Consider the following 22,535-nt stretch of genomic DNA (forward strand, 5'->3'; position numbering starts at 1 on the left):
CCATGAGGTCAAATTAATTTTCTGTAGAGCTCCGAGACAGGATTGTGTCAAGGCACAGATCTGCAGCATACCAAACCATTTCTGTTGAGATGGGAGAACCTTCCAGAAGGACACCGATCAGGCTTTTACGGTAGAGTGGCCAGACGGAAGACGAGTGTAAAAGGCACCTAACGCTTGGCGTTTGTCAAAAGGCACCTAAAGAACTCTCAGACCATGAGAAACAAGATTCTCTGGTCTGATGAAACCAAGATTGAACTCTTTGGCTTGAAAGCCAAGCGCCACGTCTTGGCACAGCTCATTACCTGGCCAAAACCATCCCGACGGTGAAGCATGGTGGTGGTGGCAGCATCATGCTGTGGGGATGTGTTTCAGCGGCAGGGACTGGGAGACCAGTCAGGATTGAGATAAAGCTGAACGGAGCAAAGTACAGAGAGATCCTTGATGAAAACCTGCTCCAGAGCACTCAGGACCTCAGACTGGGGTGAAGGTTCACCTTCCAACAGGACAACGACCCTAAGCACACAGCCAAGACAACACAGGAGTGACTTGGGGACAAGTGTCTGGATGTCCTTGAGTGATGCTGCCCATCCAACCTGACAGAGCTTGAGAGGATCTGCAGAGGAGAATGGGATTAACTGCCCAAATCGCTGCTGTCATGTTCTGACCTTAGTTCTTTTGTTATGTCTTTGTTTTAGTATGGTCAGGGCTTGAGTTGGGTGGGTTGTCTATGTTCCTTTTTCTATGTGGTGTTTGTGTGTCTTGGCCTGGTATGGTTCTCAATCAGGGACAGCTGTCTATCGTTGTCTCTGATTGAGAACCATTAGGTACCCTTTTCCCCTGTTTTGTGGGAAGTTAACTTCGTAGTTGTTCGGGGCACATAGCCCTTCACGGTTGTTTATTTGTTCTTCGTTTTGTTGGCGTCATTTTTAAATAAAGTTCAAATCGCTGCCAAGGCTTCAACAAAGTACTGAGTAGGGACTGAAGGGTCAGAATACTTATGTAAATGTAATATTGCAGTTTTTATTTTTAATACATTTGCAAAAATGTCTAAAAAACTGTTTTTGCTTTGTCATTATGGGGTATTATGTGTAGATTGATGAAGGGGAAAAAAACAACAACTATTTAACACATTTTAGAATAAGGCTGTAACGTAACAAAATGTGGAAGAAGTCAAGGGATCTGAATACTTTGAGTGTACTACTTTGACCAATGTTATAATCAGGGCTCTAGTCAGTATTCTAGTCAGGGCTCTAGTCGGTGTTCTGGTCAGAGTTCTAGTCAGGGCTCTAGTCAGGGCTCTAGTCTGTGTTCTGGTCAGGGTTCTAGTCAGGGCTCTAGTCGGTGTTCTGGTCAGAGTTCTAGTCAGGGCTCTAGTCAGGGCTCTAGTCTGTGTTCTGGTCAGGGCTCTAGTCAGGGCTCTAGTCAGGACTCTGGTCAGGACTCTGGTCAGGGCTCGAGTCAGGGCTCAAGTCAGTGTTCTGGTCAGTGTTCTGGCCAGGGCTCTAGTCAGTGTTCTGGTCAGGGCTCTCGTCAGTGTTCTGGTCAGAGTTCTAGTCAGGGCTCTAGTCAGGGCTCTAGTCTATGTTCTGGTCAGAGTTCTAGTCAGGGCTCTAGTCAGGGCTCTAGTCTGTGTTCTGGTCAGGGCTCTAGTCAGGGCTCTAGTCAGGACTCTGGTCAGGACTCTGGTCAGGGCTCGAGTCAGGGCTCAAGTCAGTGTTCTGGTCAGTGTTCTGGCCAGGGCTCTAGTCAGCGTTCTGGTCAGGGCTCTCGTCAGTGTTCTGGTCAGGGCTCTAGTCAGTATTCTAGTCTAGTCAGGGCTCTGGTCAGAATTCTGGTCAGTGTTCTGGTCAGGGCTCTCGTCAGTGTTCTGGTCAGGGCTCTAGTAAGGGCTCTGGTCAGTGTTCTAGTCAGGGCTCTATTCAGAGTTCTAGTCAGGGCTCTCGTCAGGCCTTTAGTCAGGGCTCAAGTCAGTATTCTGGTCAGGGCTCTAGTCAGTGTTCTGGTCAGGGCTCTAGTCGGTGTTCAGGGCAGGGCACTGGTCAGGGTTCTAGTCAGGGCTCTGGTCAGGGCTCGAGTCAGGGCTCTAGTCAGCGCTCAAGACAGTGTTCTGGTCATGGCTCTAGTCAGGGTTCTGGTCAGGGCTCTAGTCATGGCTCTAGTCAGTGTTCTGGTCAGTGTTTTAGTCAGGGCTCTAGTCAGTGTTCTGATCAGGGCTCTAGTCAGTGTTCTGGTCAGGGCTCTAGCCAGTGTTCTGGTCAGGGCTCTAGCCAGTGTTCTGGTCAGGTCTCTAGTCAGTATTCTGGTCAGGGCTCTAGTTAGTGTTCTAGTCAGTGTTCTGGTCAGGGCTCTAGTCAGTATTCTGGTCATGGCTATAGTCAGGGCTCTGGTCAGTGTTCTGGTCAGTGTTCTAGTCAGGGCTCTAGTCAGGGCACTAGTCAGGGCTCTAGTCATGGCTCTAGTCAGGGCTCTAGTCAGTGTTCTGGTCAGTGTTTTAGTCAGGGCTCTAGTCAGTGTTCTGATCAGGGCTCTAGTCAGTGTTCTGGTCAGGGCTCTAGCCAGTGTTCTGGTCAGGTCTCTAGTCAGTATTCTGGTCAGGGCTCTAGTTAGTGTTCTAGTCAGTGTTCTGGTCAGGGCTCTAGTCAGTATTCTGGTCATGGCTATAGTCAGGGCTCTGGTCAGTGTTCTGGTCAGTGTTCTAGTCAGGGCTCTAGTCAGGGCACTAGTCAGGGCTCTAGTCATGGCACTAGTCAGGGCTCTAGTCAGGGCTCTGGTCAGTGTTCTGATCAGGGCTCTAGTCAGTGTTCTGATCAGGGTTCTAGTCAGGGCTCTCGTCAGGGCTCTGGTCAGGCTCTAGTCAGGGCTCTAGTCAGAAGTAGTGCAGTATGTAGAGCCATTTGGGAGGCAAGCCTAAATCTGTTGAGGCAATGCAAACTGTTAAAATAGTAATGCCCCTGAAAACTAAACAAAAACAAAAAAATATCCATATGAGCTGATAAATGGTGTCTGTTCAAAGACCTAGTCGATGTATTCCTGTTTTCATTTGAGTGAGTCACGGCTGAGATACAAGTACAAACCAAGGCCTTGGATATGTCTTCTCAATGTCTGACAAGGAGCTGATTGAGCGGGTCTGTTTTTTAGTCCCTTTTGAGATGCCTATATGAACCAGAATCACTGAATGTCTGACAAAGAACTGATTGAAACTACAGCTAAAGGCCTAAGGCTGGGCGATGTGGCCTAAAACTCATACCTCCATTCTTTTAAATCTATGGGCGATTCACGATAATACAGCACCAGTCAAAAGTTTGGACACACCTACTCATTCAAGGGTTTGAACACATCTACTCATTCAAGGGATTGAACACACCTACTCATTCAAGGGTTTGAACACATCTACTCATTCAAGGGTTTGAACACACCTACTCATTCAAGGGTTTGAACACACCAACTCATTCAAGGGCTTGAACACACCTACTCATTCAAGGGTTTGAACACACCTACTCATTCAAGGGTTTGAACACATCTACTCATTCAAGGGTTTGAACACACCTACTCATTCAAAGGTTTGAAAACACCTACTCATTCAAGGGCTTGAACACACCTACTCATTCAAGGGCTTGAACACACCTACTCATTCAAGGGTTTGAACACATCTACTCATTCAAGGGATTGAACACACCTACTCATTCAAGGGTTTGAACACATCTACTCATTCAAGGGTTTGAACACACCTACTCATTCAAGGGTTTGAACACACCAACTCATTCAAGGGCTTGAACACACCAACTCATTCAAGGGTTTTTTCTTTGTTTTTTTCTTTCCCCCAAACAACTTTCTACATTGTAGAATAATAGTGAAGACATTAAAACTATGAAATAACACATATGGAATCATGTAGTAACCAAAAAAGTGTTAAACAAATAAAAATATATTTTATATTATTTGTAGTAGCTACCCTTTGCCTTGATGACAGCTTTGCACAAGGAGAGAAGGAGACGACACGAAGAAGACAACATGAGAATAAACGGACATATACACTCATAAAAAACAAACAATACAAAATAAACGGAATTCTGCGATACAGGCATTTGGAATATCGTACAAAAACATACATTTTAGTTAATCAAATTAATTTGATATATCACCCAGCCCTATATAGAGCCTTGTACCCCAGTCTCTGATGTGGTAGACAGGGCTGTGTGTTTAACATGAGATCCATGTCTAAGTGGTAGACAGGGCTGTGTGTTTAACATGGTGTCCATGTCTAAGTGGTAGACAGGGCTGTGTGTTTAACATGGGGTCCATGTCTAAGTGGTAGACAGGGCTGTGTGTTTAACATGGGGTCCATGTCTAAGTGGTAGACAGGGCTGTGTGTTTAACATGGGGTCCATGTCTAAGTGGTAGACAGGGCTGTGTGTTTAACATGGGGTCCATGTCTAAGTGGTAGACAGGGCTGTGTGTTTAGCATGGGGTCCATGTCTAAGTGGTAGACAGGGCTGTGTGTTTAGCATGGGGTCCATGTCTAAGTGGTAGACAGGGCTGTGTGTTTAACATGGTGTCCATGTCTAAGTGGTAGACAGGGCTGTGTGTTTAACATGGGGTCCATGTCTAAGTGGTAGACAGGGCTGTGTGTTTAGCATGGGGTCCATGTCTAAGTCGTAGAAAGGGCTGTGTGTTTAACATGGGGTCCATGCCTAAGTGGTAGACAGGGCTGTGTGTTTAACATGGTGTCCATGTCTAAGTGGTAGACAGGGCTGTGTGTTTAACATGGGGTCCATGTATAAGTGGTAGACAGGGCTGTGTGTTTAACATGGGGTCCATGTCTAAGTGGTAGATAGGGCTGTGTGTTTAACATGGGGTCCATGTCTAAGTGGTGTGTGTTTAACATGAGATCCATGTCTAAGTGGTAGACAGGGCTGTGTGTTTAACATGGGGTCCATGTCTAAGTGGTAGACAGGGCTGTGTGTTTAACATGGGGTCCATGTCTAAGTGGTAGACAGGGCTGTGTGTTTAACATGGGGTCCATGTCTAAGTGGTAGACAGGGCTGTGTGTTTAACATGGGGTCCATGTCTAAGTCGTAGAAAGGGCTGTGTGTTTAACATGGGGTCCATGCCTAAGTGGTAGACAGGGCTGTGTGTTTAACATGGTGTCCATGTCTAAGTGGTAGACAGGGCTGTGTGTTTAACATGGGGTCCATGTCTAAGTGGTGTGTGTTTAACATGAGATCCATGTCTAAGTGGTAGACAGGGCTGTGTGTTTAACATGGGGTCCATGTCTAAGTGGTAGACAGGGCTGTGTGTTTAACATGGGGTCCATGTCTAAGTGGTAGACAGGGCTGTGTGTTTAACATGGGGTCCATGTCTAAGTGGTAGACAGGGCTGTGTGTTTAACATGGGGTCCATGTCTAAGTGGTAGACAGGGCTGTGTGTTTAACATGGGGTCCATGTCTAAGTGGTAGACAGGGCTGTGTGTTTAACATGGGGTCCATGTCTAAGTGGTAGACAGGGCTGTGTGTTTAACATGGGGTCCATGTCTAAGTGGTAGACAGGGCTGTGTGTTTAACATGGGGTCCATGTCTAAGTGGTAGACAGGGCTGTGTGTTTAACATGGGGTCCATGTCTAAGTGGTAGACAGGGCTGTGTGTTTAACATGGGGTCCATGTCTAAGTGGTAGACAGAGCTGTGTGTTTAACATGGGGTCCATGTCTAAGTGGTAGACAGGGCTGTGTGTTTAACATGGTGTCCATGTCTAAGTGGTAGACAGGGCTGTGTGTTTAACATGGGGTCCATGTCTAAGTGGTAGACAGGGCTGTGTGTTTAACATGGGGTCCATGTCTAAGTGGTAGACAGGGCTGTGTGTTTAACATGGTGTCCATGTCTAAGTGGTAGACAGGGCTGTGTGTTTAGCATGGGGTCCATGTCTAAGTGGTAGACAGGGCTGTGTGTTTAGCATGGGGTCCATGTCTAAGTGGTAGACAGGGCTGTGTGTTTAACATGGGGTCCATGTCTAAGTGGTAGACAGGGCTGTGTGTTTAACATGGGGTCCATGTCTAAGTGGTAGACAGGGCTGTGTGTTTAACATGGGGTCCATGTCTAAGTGGTAGACAGGGCTGTGTGTTTAACATGGGGTCCATGTCTAAGTGGTAGACAGGGCTGTGTGTTTAACATGGGGTCCATGTCTAAGTGGTAGACAGGGCTGTGTGTTTAACATGGTGTCCATGTCTAAGTGGTAGACAGGGCTGTGTGTTTAACATGGGGTCCATGTCTAAGTGGTAGACAGGGCTGTGTGTTTAACATGGGGTCCATGTCTAAGTGGTAGACAGGGCTGTGTGTTTAACATGGGGTCCATGTCTAAGTGGTAGACAGGGCTGTGTGTTTAACATGGGGTCCATGTCTAAGTGGTAGACAGGGCTGTGTGTTTAACATGGGGTCCATGTCTAAGTGGTAGACAGGGCTGTGTGTTTAACATAGGGTCCATGTATAAGTGGTAGACAGGGCTGTGTGTTTAACATGGGGTCCATGTCTAAGTGGTAGACAGGGCTGTGTGTTTAACATGGGGTCCATGTCTAAGTGGTAGACAGGGCTGTGTGTTTAACATGGGGTCCATGTCTAAGTGGTAGACAGGGCTGTGTGTTTAACATGGGGCCCATGTCTAAGTGGTAGACAGGGCTGTGTGTTTAACATGGGGTCCATGTCTAAGTGGTAGACAGGGCTGTGTGTTTAACATGGGGTCCATGTCTAAGTGGTAGACAGGGCTGTGTGTTTAACATGGGGTCCATGTCTAAGTGGTAGACAGGGCTGTGTGTTTAACATGGGGTCCATGTCTAAGTGGTAGACAGGGCTGTGTGTTTAACATGGGGTCCATGTCTAAGTGGTAGACAGGGCTGTGTGTTTAACATGGGGTCCATGTCTAAGTGGTAGACAGGGCTGTGTGTTTAACATGGGGTCCATGTCTAAGTGGTAGACAGGGCTGTGTGTTTAACATGGGGTCCATGTCTAAGTGGTAGACAGGGCTGTGTGTTTAACATGGGGTCCATGTCTAAGTGGTAGACAGGGCTGTGTGTTTAACATGGGGTCCATGTCTAAGTGGTAGACAGGGCTGTGTGTTTAACATGGTGTCCATGTCTAAGTGGTAGACAGGGCTGTGTGTTTAACATGGGGTCCATGTCTAAGTGGTAGACAGGGCTGTGTGTTTAACATAGGGTCCATGTCTAAGTGGTAGACAGGGCTGTGTGTTTAACATGGGGTCCATGTCTAAGTGGTAGACAGGGCTGTGTGTTTAACATGGTGTCCATGTCTAAGTGGTAGACAGGGCTGTGTGTTTAACATGGGGTCCATGTCTAAGTGGTAGACAGGGCTGTGTGTTTAACATGGGGTCCATGTCTAAGTGGTAGACAGGGCTGTGTGTTTAACATGGGGTCCATGTCTAAGTGGTAGAAAGGGCTGTGTGTTTAACATGGGGTCCATGTCTAAGTGGTAGACAGGGCTGTGTGTTTAACATGGGGTCCATGTCTAAGTGGTAGACAGGGCTGTGTGTTTAACATGGGGTCCATGTCTAAGTGGTAGACAGGGCTGTGTGTTTAACATAGGGTCCATGTCTAAGTGGTAGACAGGGCTGTGTGTTTAACATGGGGTCCATGTCTAAGTGGTAGACAGGGCTGTGTGTTTAACATGGGGTCCATGTCTAAGTGGTAGACAGGGCTGTGTGTTTAACATGGGGGGTCCATGTCTAAGTGGTAGACAGGGCTGTGTGTTTAACATGGGGTCCATGTCTAAGTGGTAGACAGGGCTGTGTGTTTAACATGGGGTCCATGTCTAAGTGGTAGACAGGGCTGTGTGTTTAACATGGGGGGTCCATGTCTAAGTGGTAGACAGGGCTGTGTGTTTAACATGGGGTCCATGTCTAAGTGGTAGACAGGGCTGTGTGTTTAACATGGGGGGTCCATGTCTAAGTGGTAGACAGGGCTGTGTGTTTAACATGGGGTCCATGTCTAAGTGGTAGACGGGGCTGTGTGTTTAACATGGGGTCCATGTCTAAGTGGTAGAAAGGGCTGTGTGTTTCCTCTATAACAGGATCATTTTAAGAACCAGAAACGGTGCATAGAAATGTACAAATCCATCGATGACATCACGTTATTCATTATTATGTAAAGTCTCAATGGTGCCTTTGTGGACGTTGAAGACTGCGGACCAGGGGAATACGACCAGGGAAAAACGACCAGGGGAAAACGACCAGGGGAAAACGACCAGGGAAAAACGACCAGGGGAATACGACCACGGGAATACGACCAGAGGAATACGACCAGGGGAATACGACCAGGGGAAAACGACCAGGGGAAAACGACCAGGGGAATACGACCAGGGGAATACGACCAGGGGAATACGACCAGGGAAAACGACCAGGGGAAAACGACCAGGGGAATACGACCACGGGAATACGACCAGAGGAATACGACCAGGGGAATACGACCAGGGGAAAACAACCAGGGGAAAACGACCAGGGGAATACGACCAGGGGAATACGACCAGGGGAAAACGACCAGGGGAATACGACCAGGGAAAACGACCAGGGGAAAACGACCAGGGGAATACGACCAGGGGAATACGACCAGGGGAATACGACCAGGGAAACGACCAGGGAAAACGACCAGGGGAAAACGACCAGGGGAATAAGACCAGGGAAAACGACCAGGGAAAACGACCAGGGAAAACGACCAGGGAATACGACCAGGGAAAACGACCAGGGAAAACGACCAGGGAATACGACCAGGGAATACGACCAAGGGAAAACGACCAGGGGAATACGACCAGGGGAAAACGACAAGGGGAATACGACCAGGGGAATACGACCAGGGGAATACGACCAGGGAAAAACGACCAGGGGAATACGACCAGGGGAATACGACCAGGGGAAAACGACCAGGGGAATACACCAGGGGAATACGACCAGGGGAAAACGACCACGTGAATACGACCACGTGAATACGACCACAGGAATACGACCAAGGGGAGAACGACCAGGGGAAAACGACCAGCGGAAAACGACCAGGGGAATACGACCAGGGGAATACGACCAGGGGAATACGACCAGGGAAAAACGACCAGGGGAATACGACCAGTGGAAAACGACCAGGGGAATACGACCACGGGAATACGACCAGAGGAATACGACCAGGGGAATACGACCAGGGAAAGACGACCATGGGAATACTACAAGGGGAATACGACCAGGGGAATACGACCAGGGGAAAACGACCAGGGGAAAACGACCAGGGGAATACGACCAGGGGAAAACGACCAGGGGAATACGACCACGGGAAAACGACCAGGGGAAAACGACCAGGGGAAAACGACCAGGGGAAAACGACCAGGGGAATACGACCAGGGGAATACGACCAGGGGAATACGACCAGGAGGAAACAACTGCCCCCCCCCATCTCATTAAGTAACTCAAGATGAAGGCCGACAGGGGCTTTGGGTGGGCCGCCATTATGGCTCAATTATACTCCTTCTTCTGTGTTCGATTTTAAAATAATCAGCACTTACATCTGGTATAATAGAAGCAATGATTGGTTCCATGATTACGTTTTATTTTATTTACACAAATATTGACCATGAGGATTGGGGGGGGGGGGGGCAGTGATGTCTGGCTGGGCCCCGTAGTAACAGTGTGTCTGAAACACACATGATCCCTTGTGATCCGCGTTGTCCTTCCTGATGATACCCATGAACCTCAGCGACAGGTAGCCGTGTTACCGGCTGCCTGTCTCAATACCGAACAGAACCTGTGGTGCCTAACTCCACCTGAATACCCACACCGATTCAGGAGGACAGAGAGTGGAGATTAAATGTAGTAAATGGATACCTGTAGCAGCTATCTACTAGTGAATATGACATTGACTGGGTGTGAAGAGAGAGAGAGAGAGAGAGAGAGAGAGAGAGAGAGAGAGAGAGAGAGAGAGAGAGAGAAAGAGAGGGAGAGAGAGAGAAAGAGGGAGAGATCAACGGGAGGATTTGTGGTAAACTACACACAGTAAACCATGTGCCACATACTGAACAGTAGCAATGAATTACACAGGCTAAACAAGACCAGGGACAGGCTAAACAAGACCAGGGACAGGCTAAACAAGACCAGGGACAGGCTAAACAAGACCAGGGACAGGCTAAACAAGACCAGGGACAGGCTAAACAAGACCAGGGACAGGCTAAACAAGACCAGGGACAGGCTAAACAAGACCAGGGACAGGCTAAACAAGACCAGGGACAGGCTAAACAAGACCAGGGACAGGCTAAACAAGACCAGGTGGGTTCAAGTCAAGGGACATGCTAAACAAGACCAGGGACAGGCTAAACAAGACAAGGTGGGTTCAAGTCAAGGGACATGCTAAACAAGACCAGGGACAGGCTAAACAAGACCAGGGACAGGCTAAACAAGACCAGGGACAGGCTAAACAAGACCAGGGACAGGCTAAACAAGACCAGGGACAGGCTTAACAAGACCGGGTGGGTTCAAGTCAAGGGACAGGCTAAACAAGACCAGGGACAGGCTAAACAAGACCAGGTGGGTTCAAGTCAAGGGACATGCTAAACAAGACCAGGTGGGTTCAAGTCAAGGGACAGGCTAAACAAGACCAGGTGGGTTCAAGTCAAGGGACATGCTAAACAAGACCAGGGACAGGCTAAACAAGACCAGGTGGGTTCAAGTCAAGGGAAATGCTAAACAAGACCAGGTGGGTTCAAGTCAAGGGACAGGCTAAACAAGACCAGGGACAGGCTAAACAAGACCAGGTGGGTTCAAGTCCAGGGACAGGCGGGAGAGGAAGACAGGGTTAGTCAAGGACAGGTTGACAGGACAGGTTGACAGGACAGGTTGACAGGACTAGGTATTGGAGAAAGAACGACTGACACATGCTAGGGATGTATACAAGCAACCTGATAGGTTTAGAATTGTGGGGGCTGCAGGGAGAAGCAGAACATCATCGCAGAAGCTGGATAGGGATTTTGAGGTCGGGATTGTGTTTCCGTGTTTTCGGGTGGAGGTGTAAACATTGATCTGAGGGTGCCTTTGAGAGTCGGGGTCAGGGGTCAGGGGTCACGGGTAGAGGAGTTAGAAGTGAAATGAAACCTACCTCCCCGCTGATCTGTGAGTTAGTGGAATGATACGTTGTGATGGAGGAGGAATGCAGTGGAATGGAGAAAAGACACAGGAGAGAAATGCAGCAGGGAGAGGATGACAACATACAGTAGTTAAACAGACAGGTGTCATACGAGCTCAACCACACACAGTACAATGCAATGGAAAGTGACTGGACAGAAACAAACAGACAAGTTAGGTTGAACCGCGGTATTGTCTGACTAACAAGTTAGGTTGAACCGGGGTATTGTCTGACTAACAAGTTAGGTTGAACCGGGGTATTGTCTGACTAACAAGTTAGGTTGAACCGCGGTATTGTCAGACTAACAAGTTAGGTTGAACCGGGGTATTGTCTGACTAACAAGTTAGGTTGAACCGCGTTATTGTCCTATAAACTGCAGCAATGTGAGGAGGTGCAACACCACATTTCCTAGCAAAGGGTGGTCACAAGAACCTGAGTACCTTTAAACTAACTTCTTAGTGCCTGCAACTGTGCAGAACAGTACACATACCCGCAGAGAGAGAGAGAGAGACTCCCATATCTACTGGGTGAAATTCCACAGTGTGCCATCACAGCAGCAAGATTTGTGACCTGTTGCCACGAGAAAAGGGCAACCAGTGAAGAACAAACACCATTGTAAATACAACCCATATTTATGCTAATTGATTTTATATGGTGTCCTTTAACCATTTGTACATTGTTAAAACACTGTATATATATATAATATGACATTTGTCTTTATTGTTTTGAAACTTCTGTATGTGTAATGTTTACTGTTAATTTTTATTGTTTTTCACCTTATATATTCACTTTATATACTATCTACCTCACTTGCTTTGGCAATGTTAACACATGTTTCCCATGCCAATAAAGCACTTGAATTGAATTGAATTGAATTGAGAGAGAGAGAGAGAGAGAGAGAGAGAGAGAGAGAGAGAGAGAGAGAGAGAGAGACAGAGACAGAGACAGAGAGAGACAGAGAGCGAGACAGAGAGCGAGAGACAGAGGTAGGTAGGTAGATAGATAGATCGATAGATAAATAGAGAGACAGAGAGAAACAGGGACAGAGAGAAACAAGGACAGAGCGAGAGAGAGAGAAACAGAGACAGAGAGAGACAGAGAATGACAGACAGAGAATGACAGGGAGAGACAGAGAGAGAAACAGAGACAGAGAATGACAGAGACAGAGAGAGAAACAGAGACAGAGAATGACAGAAAGAGAGAGAGAGAAACAGAGACAGAGAAACAGAGACAGAGAGAGAGAGACAGAGAGAGAAACAGAGAGAGAGAGACAGAGAGAGAAACAGAGAGAGAGAGACAGAGAGAGAAACAGAGAGAGAGAGAGAGAGAGAAACAGAGACACGACAGCATAAAAAGACTGAAAAGGAGAGGGGTGCGGTGTTGAAAGGAGAGGGGTGCGGTGCTGAAAGGAGAGGGGTGCGGTGTTGAAAGGAGAGGGGTGCGGTGTTGAAAGGAGAGGGGTGCGGTGCTGAAAGGAGAGGGGTGCGGTGCTGAAAGGAGAGGGGTGCGGTGTTGAAAGGAGAGGGGTGCGGTGTTGAAAGGAGAGGGGTGCGGTGTTGAAAGGAGAGGGGTGCGGTGTTGAAAGGAGAGGGGTGCGGTGTTGAAAGGAGAGGGGTGCGGTGTTGAAAGGAGAGGGGTGCGGTGTTGAAAGGAGAGGGGTGCGGTGCTGAAAGGAGAGGGGTGCGGTGCTGAAAGGAGAGGGGTGCGGTGTTGAAAGGAGAGGGGTGCGGTGCTGAAAGGAGAGGGGTGTGGTATTAGGCCACTCTATCCCGTGTGACAGGTTGACAGGTCCCATGTTGGTATGAAGGAGTGGAGACAGCCCTCTGTTACCAGATAAACACTTGACAAACGAGTTGCGTTCACACACACACACACACACACACACACACACACACACACACAGTGGGACCCTCCACCGTGATGGAGTCATTCTTCAGACACATAATGGATGGATGAAGAAGAAGAATACAATAAATTGCTATAGCGACAGAAGGGAGGAGGAGCCTAATCTCCATCCATTCTACACAGAAATATGAGAACCTCATTCTCCACCACAGCTGACACCTGACAACGGTGTTGTGTTTGTTAAATACCTACCTGAAAGAAAGCATTGGATAAAGAGGGGTTGGATTAAAGAGGGATTGGATTAAAGAGGGGTTGGATTAAAGAGGGGTTGGTAAAGAGGGGTTGGATTAAAGAGGGGTTGGATTAAAGAGGAATTGATAAAGAGGGGTTGATAAGGAGGGATTGGATTAAAGAGGAATTGATAAAGAGGAATTGATAAGGAGGGATAAAGGGCCAATAACAAACATGTCTGATGCAGGTCTGTCAGTCTGTGGCTGCAGGACTAGACGTGTGTGTGTGTGTGTGTGTGTGTGTGTGTGTGTGTGTGTGTGTGTGTGTGTGTGTGTGTGTGTGTGTGTGTGTGTGTGTGTGTGTGTGTGTGTGTGTGTGTGTGTGTGTGTGGAGGGTAGGAATAACATCAAACTTTTCTTTCCGATGGTAGATAAGACAACTCACATTGGAACAGAATGGCTGTACATCAGCGTCATGGGAGCAGAGCGGATTATTTAAGGCTGAGTGTCTGTATTACTACTAGTGAATGTAACATTTGGTTTCCACAGTGCAAATTATACCAGAACTTTTATTTATCCTCCACAACCTCATTGTAACCCAACAGTCACAATCTTCAGTTATTCTCCTCATCCTCATTGTAATCCAACAGTCACAATGTTCAGTTTATTCTCCTCCTCATCCTCATTATAATCCAACAGTAACAATCTTCAGTTTATTCTCCTCCTCATCCTCATTATAATCCAACAGTCACAATCTTCAGTTTATTCTCCTCCTCAACCTCATTATAACCCAACAGTAACAATCTTCAGTTTATTCTCCTCCTCAACCTCATTATAACCCAACAGTAACAATCTTCAGTTTATTCTCCTCCTCATCCTCATTGTAACCCAACAGTAACACAGAAAGGGTGAATACACTGTGGATGTCTTTGTTCTGCATTCCAGACTAGTGCACTTTTAAAAGGTTACGCTTGGATTGATCCTATCTATCTCTTTCTCCGTTTGTCTGTTGGTACGAAGGGAAGTAGAGGAGGAGAGAGAAAGAGAGAGTGTGTGTGTGTGTGTGTGTGTGTGTGTGTGTGTGTGTGTGTGTGTGTGTGTGTGAACACAAGTCTACTTCCTCCTACGCAGCCTGAAGGACATGCTGGAACCATGGCAGGGTGTATCTACAGTACCTTCAGAAATTATTCATACCGCTTGACTTTTTTCCTACATTTTGTTGTGTTACAGCCTGAATTTAAAATGGATTAAATAGAGAATATTTGTCACTGGCCTACACACAATACCACATTGTGACATCACAATACCCCATCGTGACGTCACAATACCCCATCGTGACATCACAATACCCCATCGTGATATCACAATACCCCATCGTAACATCACAATACCCCATCGTGACATCACAATACCCCATCGTAACATCACAATACCCCATCGTGACATCACAATACCCCATCGTAACATCACAATACCCCATCGTGACATCACAATACCCCATCGTGACATCACAATACCACATCGTAACATCACAATACCCCATTATGTCAAAGTGGAATTATGTTTTTTGAGATTTTGTAAAATCAATTAAGAATGAAAAGCTAAAAAAATAGTCAAAATAGTATTCAGCACTTTTGTTATGTCAAGCCTAAATATGATCCAGAGTCAACATGTGCTTAACAAGTCACATAATACGTTGCATGGACTCACTGTGTGAAATAATTGTGTTTAACATGATTGTTGAATTACTATCTCATCTCTGTACCTCACACATACTGTAAGGTCCCTCATCTCTGTACCCCACACATACTGTAAGGTCCCTCATCTCTGTACCCCACACATACTGTAAGGTCCCTCATCTCTGTACCCCACACATACTCTAAGGTCCCTCATCTCTGTACCCCACACATACTGTAGGGTCCCTCATCTCTGTACCCCACACATACTGTAAGGTCCCTCATCTCTGTACCCCTCATCTCTGTACCCCACACATACTGTAGGGTCCCTCATCTCTGTACCCCACACATACTGTAAGGTCCCTCATCTCTGTACCCCACACATACTGTAAGGTCCCTCATCTCTGTACCCCACACATACTCTAAGGTCCCTCATCTCTGTACCCCACACATACTGTAGGGTCCCTCATCTCTGTACCCCACACATACTGTAAGGTCCCTCATCTCTGTACCCCTCATCTCTGTACCCCACACATACTGTAGGGTCCCTCATCTCTGTACCCCACATATACAATTATCTGTAAGGTTCATCAGTCGAGAAGTGAATTTCAAACACAGATTCAATCACAAAGACCAGGGAGGTTTTCCAATGCTTCGCAAATGGCACCTATTGGCAGATGGATAAAAAAAACGAAATAATTAAATAACAGACATTGAATATCCCTCTGAGCATGGTAAAGTTATTCATTACATTTTGGATGGTGTATCGATACACTCAGTCACTACAGAGATACAGGAGTCCGCACAGGAAGGAAACCGCTCAGGGATTTCACCATGAGGTCAATGGTGACTTTAAAGTCGAATGGCTGTGAAAGGAGAACACTGAGGATGGATCAACAACATTACTAACATTATTGACAGAGTGAAAAAAAGGAAGCTTGTACAGAACATAAAATATTCTAAATCACACATCCTGTTTGCAACCTGGCACTAAAGTAATACCGCAAAAAATGTGGAAAAACCAATACAACACATCTCTGAGGACCACTCTCCATATTGTCAAGCATAATGGTAGCTGCATCATGTTAGGGGTATGCATCATGTTATGCTTGTGATCGTTAAGGACTGGGGAATTTTTCAGGATAAAAAAATAAACAGAATGGAGTTAAGTGCAGGAAAAATCCTAAAGGAAAACCTGGTTCAGTTCTGCTCCCCACCAGACACTGGGAGATGAATTCACCTTTCAGCAGGATAAAAACCTAAAAACACAAGACCAAATCTACACTGGAGTTACTTACCAAGAAGACAGTGAATGTTCCTGAGTGGCCGAGTTACAGTCTTGACTGAAATATGACCTGAAAATGGTTGTGTAGTAATGATCAACAGCTTGAAGAATTTAGAAAAGAATAAATGGCCAAATGTTACAGAATCCAGGTGTGGAAAGACTCACCCAGAATGACTCACAGCTCTCAGAGACTCACCCAGAATGACTCACAGCTCTTAGAGACTCACCCAGAATGACTCACAGCTCTTAGAGACTCACCCAGAATGACTCACAGCTCTTAGAGACTCACTCAGAATGACTCACAGCTCTTAGAGACTCACTCAGAATGACTCACAGCTCTTAGAGACTCACCCAGAATGACTCACAGCTCTTAGAGACTCACCCAGAATGACTCACAGCTGTAATCGCTGCCAAAGGTGATTCTATAAAGTATTGACTCAGGGGTGTGAATACTTATGTAAATGAGATATTTTTGTATTTCAATTTCAATACATTTGTAAACATTTGTAAAAACATGTTTTGACTTTGTCATTATAAGGGACTGTGTGTAGACGGGAGAAGAAAAACAATCTATTTAATCCATTTTGAATACTTTCTGAAGGCACTGTAATTACCTTGATGGAAAAACAAACGAATCGGCCAAACATGACACACACACACACCCACACACAGACACACAGACACCCACACACCCACACACACAGACACACCCACACCCACACACACACAGACACACACACACCCACAGACACACAGACACACACACCCACAGACACCCACACACCCACACACACACAGACACACACACACCCACACACAGACACCCACACACACACACACCCACACACAGACACCCACACACACACACACACACACAGACACACAGACACACCCACCCACACACAGACACCCACACACAGACACACACACACAGACCCACACACAGACACACCCACCCACACACAGGCACATCCACACACAGACACCCACACACAGACACAGACACCCACACACAGACACACAGACACATCCACACACAGGCACATCCACACAGACACACCCACCCACACCCACCCACACACATCCACATCCACACACAGACACATCCACATCCACACACAGACACATCCACACAGACACACCCACCCACACACATACACTAGCATTCAAAAGTTTGAGGTTATCAGGGAATATCCTTGTTTTTGAAAGAAAATCACATTTTTTGTCCATTAAAATAACATCAAATTGATCAGAAGTACAGTGTAGACATTGTTAATGTTGTAAATGACTATTGTAGCTGGAAATGGCAGATTTTTTATGGAATATCTACACAGGTGAACAGAGGCCCATTGGCAGCAACCATCACTCTCTGTTTCTCTCTCTGTCATTATCTGTCTCCGTTTCTCTCTCTGTCTCTCTCACTCTGTTTCACTCTCCTTCCCTCTCGCTCTCCTTCCTCCTCTCGCTCTCCTTCCCTCTCTCGCTCTCCTTCCCTCTCTCTCTCTCTCCTTCCCTCTCTCTCTCTCTCTCTTTCCCTCTCTCTCTCTCTCCTTCCCTCTCTCTCCCTCTCCTTCCCTCTCTCTCTCTCTCTCCTTCCCTATCTCTCTCTCCTTCCTTCCCTCTCTCTCTCTCTGTCCTTCCCTCTCTCTCTCCTTCCCTCTCTCTCTCTCTCCTTCCTCTCCTCTCTCTCTTCCCCCTCTCTCTCTCCTTCCCTCTCTCTCTCTCGTCCCTCTCTCTCTCTCCTTCCCTCTCTCTCTCTCCTTCCCTCTCTCTCCCTCTCTCCTTCCCTCTCTCTCTCCTCCCTCTCTCTTCCCCCTCTCTCTCTCCCTTCCCTCTCTCTCTCTCTCCTTCCCTCTCTCTCTCTCTCTCTCCCTCTCTCTCTCTCTCTCGTTCCCTCTCTCTCTCTCTCTTCCCTCTCTCTCTCCTTCCTTCCCTCTCTCTCTCTCCCCTTCCTTCCCTCTCTCTCTCTCTTTCCCTCTCTCTCTCTCTCTCTCCTTCCCTCTCTCTCCTCTCCTTCCCTCTCTCTCTCTCTCTCTCCTTCCCTCTCTCTCTCTCTCCTTCCCTCTCTCTCCCTCTCCTTCCCTCTCTCTCTCTCTCCTTCCTTCCCTCTCTCTCTCTCCTTCCCTCTCTCTCTCTTCCCTCTCTCTCTCGTTCCCTCTCTCTCTCTCTCCTTCCCTCTCTCTCTCTCTCCTTCCCTCTCTCTCTCCTTCCCTCTCTCTCGTTCCCTCTCTCTCTCTCTCGTCTCCCTCTCTCTCTCTCGTTCCCTCTCCTCTCTCTTCCCTCTCTCTCTCTCTCCTTCCTCTCTCTCTCTCTCTCTCTTCCCTCTCTCTCTCTCCTTCCCTCTCTTCCCTCTCTCTCCTTCCCTCTCTCTCTCTCTCCTTCCCTCTCTCTCTCTCTCGTTCCCTCTCTCTCTCTCCTTCCCTCTCCTCCCCCTCTCTCTCTCTCTCGTTCCCTCTCTCTCTCTCTCTTTCCCTCTCTCTCTCTCTCGTTCCCTCTCTCTCCCTCTCTTTCCCTCTCTCTCTCTCTCGTTCCCTCTCTCTCCCTCTCGTTCCCTCTCTCCCTCTCTCTCCCAGTAATACAGACAGCAGTACATTTCCCTCTTCATTTATTCCATGTACCTGAGAAAGTCTCATCGGCTTGTGACCTGGACTTAACCCTGACCTATATCCTCAGCACACACATGTTATTGTCAGTCTCTTCACACACTCACAACAACAATAACAGAAAATGGCCTCACTCTAAACCACCAGACTCTGTACCAGCTCAACTATGATACAGAGAAGAAAGAAGAGAGGAAAGGAGGGGAGGGAAGAGGAGAAAGGAGGGGAGATGAGAAAGGAGGGGAGGGAAGAGGAGAAAGGAGGGGAGAGGACAAAGGAGGGGAGAGGAGAAAGGAGGGGAGAGGACAAAGGAGGGGAGAGGACAAAGGAGGGGAGAGGAGAAAGGAGGGGAGAGGAGAAATCAGGGGAGAGGAGAAAGGAGGGGAGAGGACAAAGGAGGGGAGAGGAGAAAGGAGGGGAGAGGACAAAGGAGGGGAGAGGAGAAATCAGGGGAGAGGAGAAAGGAGGGGAGAGGACAAAGGAGGGGAGAGGAGAAATCAGGGGAGAGGAGAAAGGAGGGGAGAGGACAAAGGAGGGGAGAGGAGAAATCAGGGGAGAAGACAAAGGAGGGGAGAGGACAAAGGAGGGGAGAGGAGAAATAAGGGGAGAGGACAAAGGAGGGGAGAGGACAAAGGAGGGGAGAGGACAAAGGTGGGGGGAGGAGAAAAGAGGAGAAAGGAGGGGAGAGGAGAAAGGAGGGGAAGGGAGAGAACTAATTCCCGCACTTGACTTTTTCCCCCTACCAGCTCTGACATTGCTGATAGCTACTTTATTGAGGAAAAATGTACTTACTATAACATGTGGTTGTCCCATCTAGCTATCTTAAGATGAATGCACTCACTGTAAGTCTCTCTGGATAAGAGGATCTGCTAAATGACTAACACGTCAATGTAAAATGAGAGGATAGAACTAAAAACCTTCAACAGACAGTGTGAAAATAAAATCCCTGGCACGTTTTTATAGACGGAGGTGGAAAACGGTTTGGCTGCAGCTGTTCAGACAGAGAGAGAGACTTCCTGTTGGGAATGAGGTTACGGTGAGTAATTCAGAAAGAAGAAGAAAAACAACATGACATTGCTGTTTAGGTTGAGGACATAAATGACCAATGAAGAGACGGAGGGAAATATGAACGGCTGGACCTTACCTCGCACGTAGAGATTGGCTGGGGCTGCGTAACGCGTGCCAGCGTTGTTTATGGCGACACACTCATACTTCCCCTGGTCCGACTCCTCACTGTTCTCAATCTGCAGGGCTCCTGCAGGGGTTAAATACACAGTTACCATCTGGGACATGGCGAGAGAAGGGTCTCTACCACATAATACTCAAGAGTAACGTAATGAGTTGGGAGTGTATTCTAAGTATTGTGCTAGTGTGGGCATTGAACAATCATGTTGCCTTCATTTTATACAATTGTTTGACAATCTTAGGATGTGCTATTTTTTTATCTCATTATAGACCATTTCAGGATTACACACTTTTAATCAGGACTAAACCATCTAGTAAATCTAACAGGGTTTAATTAGGACTAAACCATCTAGTAAATCTAACAGGGTTTAATCAGGACTAAACCATCTAGTAAATCTAACAGGGTTTAATCAGGACTAAACCATCTAGTAAATCTAACAGGGTTTAATCAGGACTAAACCATCTAGTAAATCTAACAGGGTTTAATCAGGACTAAACCATCTAGTAAATCTAACAGGGTTTAATCAGGACTAAACCATCTAGTAAATCTAACAGGGTTTAATCAGGACTAAACCATCTAGTAAATCTAACAGGGTTTAATCAGGACTAAACCATCTAGTAAATCTAACAGGGTTTAATCAGGACTAAACCATCTAGTAAATCTAACAGGGTTTAATCAGGACTAAACCATCTAGTAAATCTAACAGGGTTTAATCAGGACTAAACCATCTAGTAAATCTAACAGGGTTTAATCAGGACTACACCATCTAGTAAATCTAACAGGGTTTAATCAGGACTAAACCATCTAGTAAATCTAACAGGGTTTAATCAGGACTAAACCATCTAGTAAATCTAACAGGGTTTAATCAGGACTAAACCATCTAGTAAATCTAACAGGGTTTAATAAGGACTAAACCATCTTGTAAATCTAACAGGGTTTAATCAGGACTAAACCATCTAGTAAATCTAACAGGGTTTAATCAGGACTAAACCATCTAGTAAATCTAACAGGGTTTAATTAGGACTAAACCATCTAGTAAATCTAACAGGGTTTAATCCGGACTAAACCATCTAGTAAATCTAACAGGGTTTAATCAGGACTAAACCATCTAGTAAATCTAACAGGGTTTCTGATAGGGTTTGACCAGAAGAAAGAAAAGGTTCAGATTACCTTCATTATTAAACTGTTTGACAACCTTAGATCAACGACCCCTGACCCCTGATCTCGTTTTTCATCACATGACCAATACAGATGTATGAACCATCTAGTACGACTAAGTGTATTTTCTCTTATGTAGACTTCCTGGGGTTTTTCCATCACTTCATAAGAAGTAACATTATAATTATCTCTACAGAGCCTCGAGAAAGAGCATCACAGTCAAACACCTCTCTCTCTCTCTCTCTCTCTCTACGGTATGCATGATAAAGTGTTACGAATAGGGCGCTAGTTGTTATATAACAATTTGCCTACGACGACACATCAGCATTTAGCTGATTTTGCTGGTTTAAGAGCGTTGTGAGCTGTGTCCCACAAATCAACATATTTAACTCTCTCTGTCTGGCCCTGTCAGGAAAAACAGCTGGCGAGACACTCTTGTCGAGTCCATGTCTCAGAGGCCAATGAATCACCTCAAGACGTCATATTCACGTCTAGTTATGCCTTTTCTGCCTAAGAAAACTACTGACATGAAAAGAAAGAAAAAACACAGAAAGTTCACCAAGGGCTCGGTTGCTAAGTCGACAGTCGCCAGGCTAGCAACGCTCGGCTTTATATCCAGATAACGGTCGCTACGGCGACAGTCGTCAGGCTAGCAACGCTAGGCTAAGCTACTCTACTTTTTATTTTACCTTTATTTTACCAGGCAAGTCAGTTAAGAACAAATTCTTATTTTCAATGACGGGCTGGAAACAGTGGGTTAACTGCCTGTTCAGTGGCAGAACGACAGATTTGTACCTTGTCAGCTCGGGGGTTTGAACTCTCAACCTTCCGGTTACTAGTCCAACGCTCTAACCACTAGGCTACCCTGCCACCCCTACACTCTAACCACTAGGCTAAACTGCCGCCTCTACAACGACTACAAGACCATCAGGATGTAGTTGAGACTAGTTTATACAGAGTGGTGTCACTTGAATGTTTCCTTCCACACGCTCTCTGAGTCCAGAAAAGTCTATATTTCCCACCTCTCTCTCTTTAAAAATATGTTTATTCTGAGAGAAGCCATATATCTGAGTCTAACCTTTCAAACAAGAGATAATCACGTGCTGCTAAAAACAACCAGTGGAGGGAGGGAGAGCAATGCCCTCGTCACCAGGTGAGATGGGACCATCCAACGGTTGATTCCCGATGATGAATAACCACTGAGCTCCAATCAAACCTAGGTTCAATCTGAGCTCCAATCAAACCTAGGTTCAATCTGAGCTCCAATCAAACCCAGGTTCCATCTGAGCTCCAATCAAACCCAGGTTCAATCTGAGCTCCAATCAAACCCAGGTTCAATCTGAGCTCCAATCAAACCCAGGTTCAATCTGAGCTCCAATCAAACCCAGGTTCCATCTGAGCT

General features: G+C 46.6%; 1 protein-coding gene across 1 annotated transcript in view; it reads right to left on the bottom strand.

Annotated features, from left to right (window-relative positions):
* The window catches only part of LOC135509245 (receptor-type tyrosine-protein phosphatase F-like), a 626,176-nt gene that overhangs the window by 164,862 nt on the left and 438,779 nt on the right, over positions 1-22,535 (bottom strand). The window contains 1 exon segment of the mRNA XM_064929741.1: positions 19,934-20,044. Within this exon segment, the coding sequence (XP_064785813.1) occupies positions 19,934-20,044 (111 nt within the window).

Source organism: Oncorhynchus masou, chromosome 3, assembly GCF_036934945.1.
Source record: "Oncorhynchus masou masou isolate Uvic2021 chromosome 3, UVic_Omas_1.1, whole genome shotgun sequence".
Taxonomy (NCBI): Eukaryota; Metazoa; Chordata; class Actinopteri; order Salmoniformes; family Salmonidae; genus Oncorhynchus; species Oncorhynchus masou.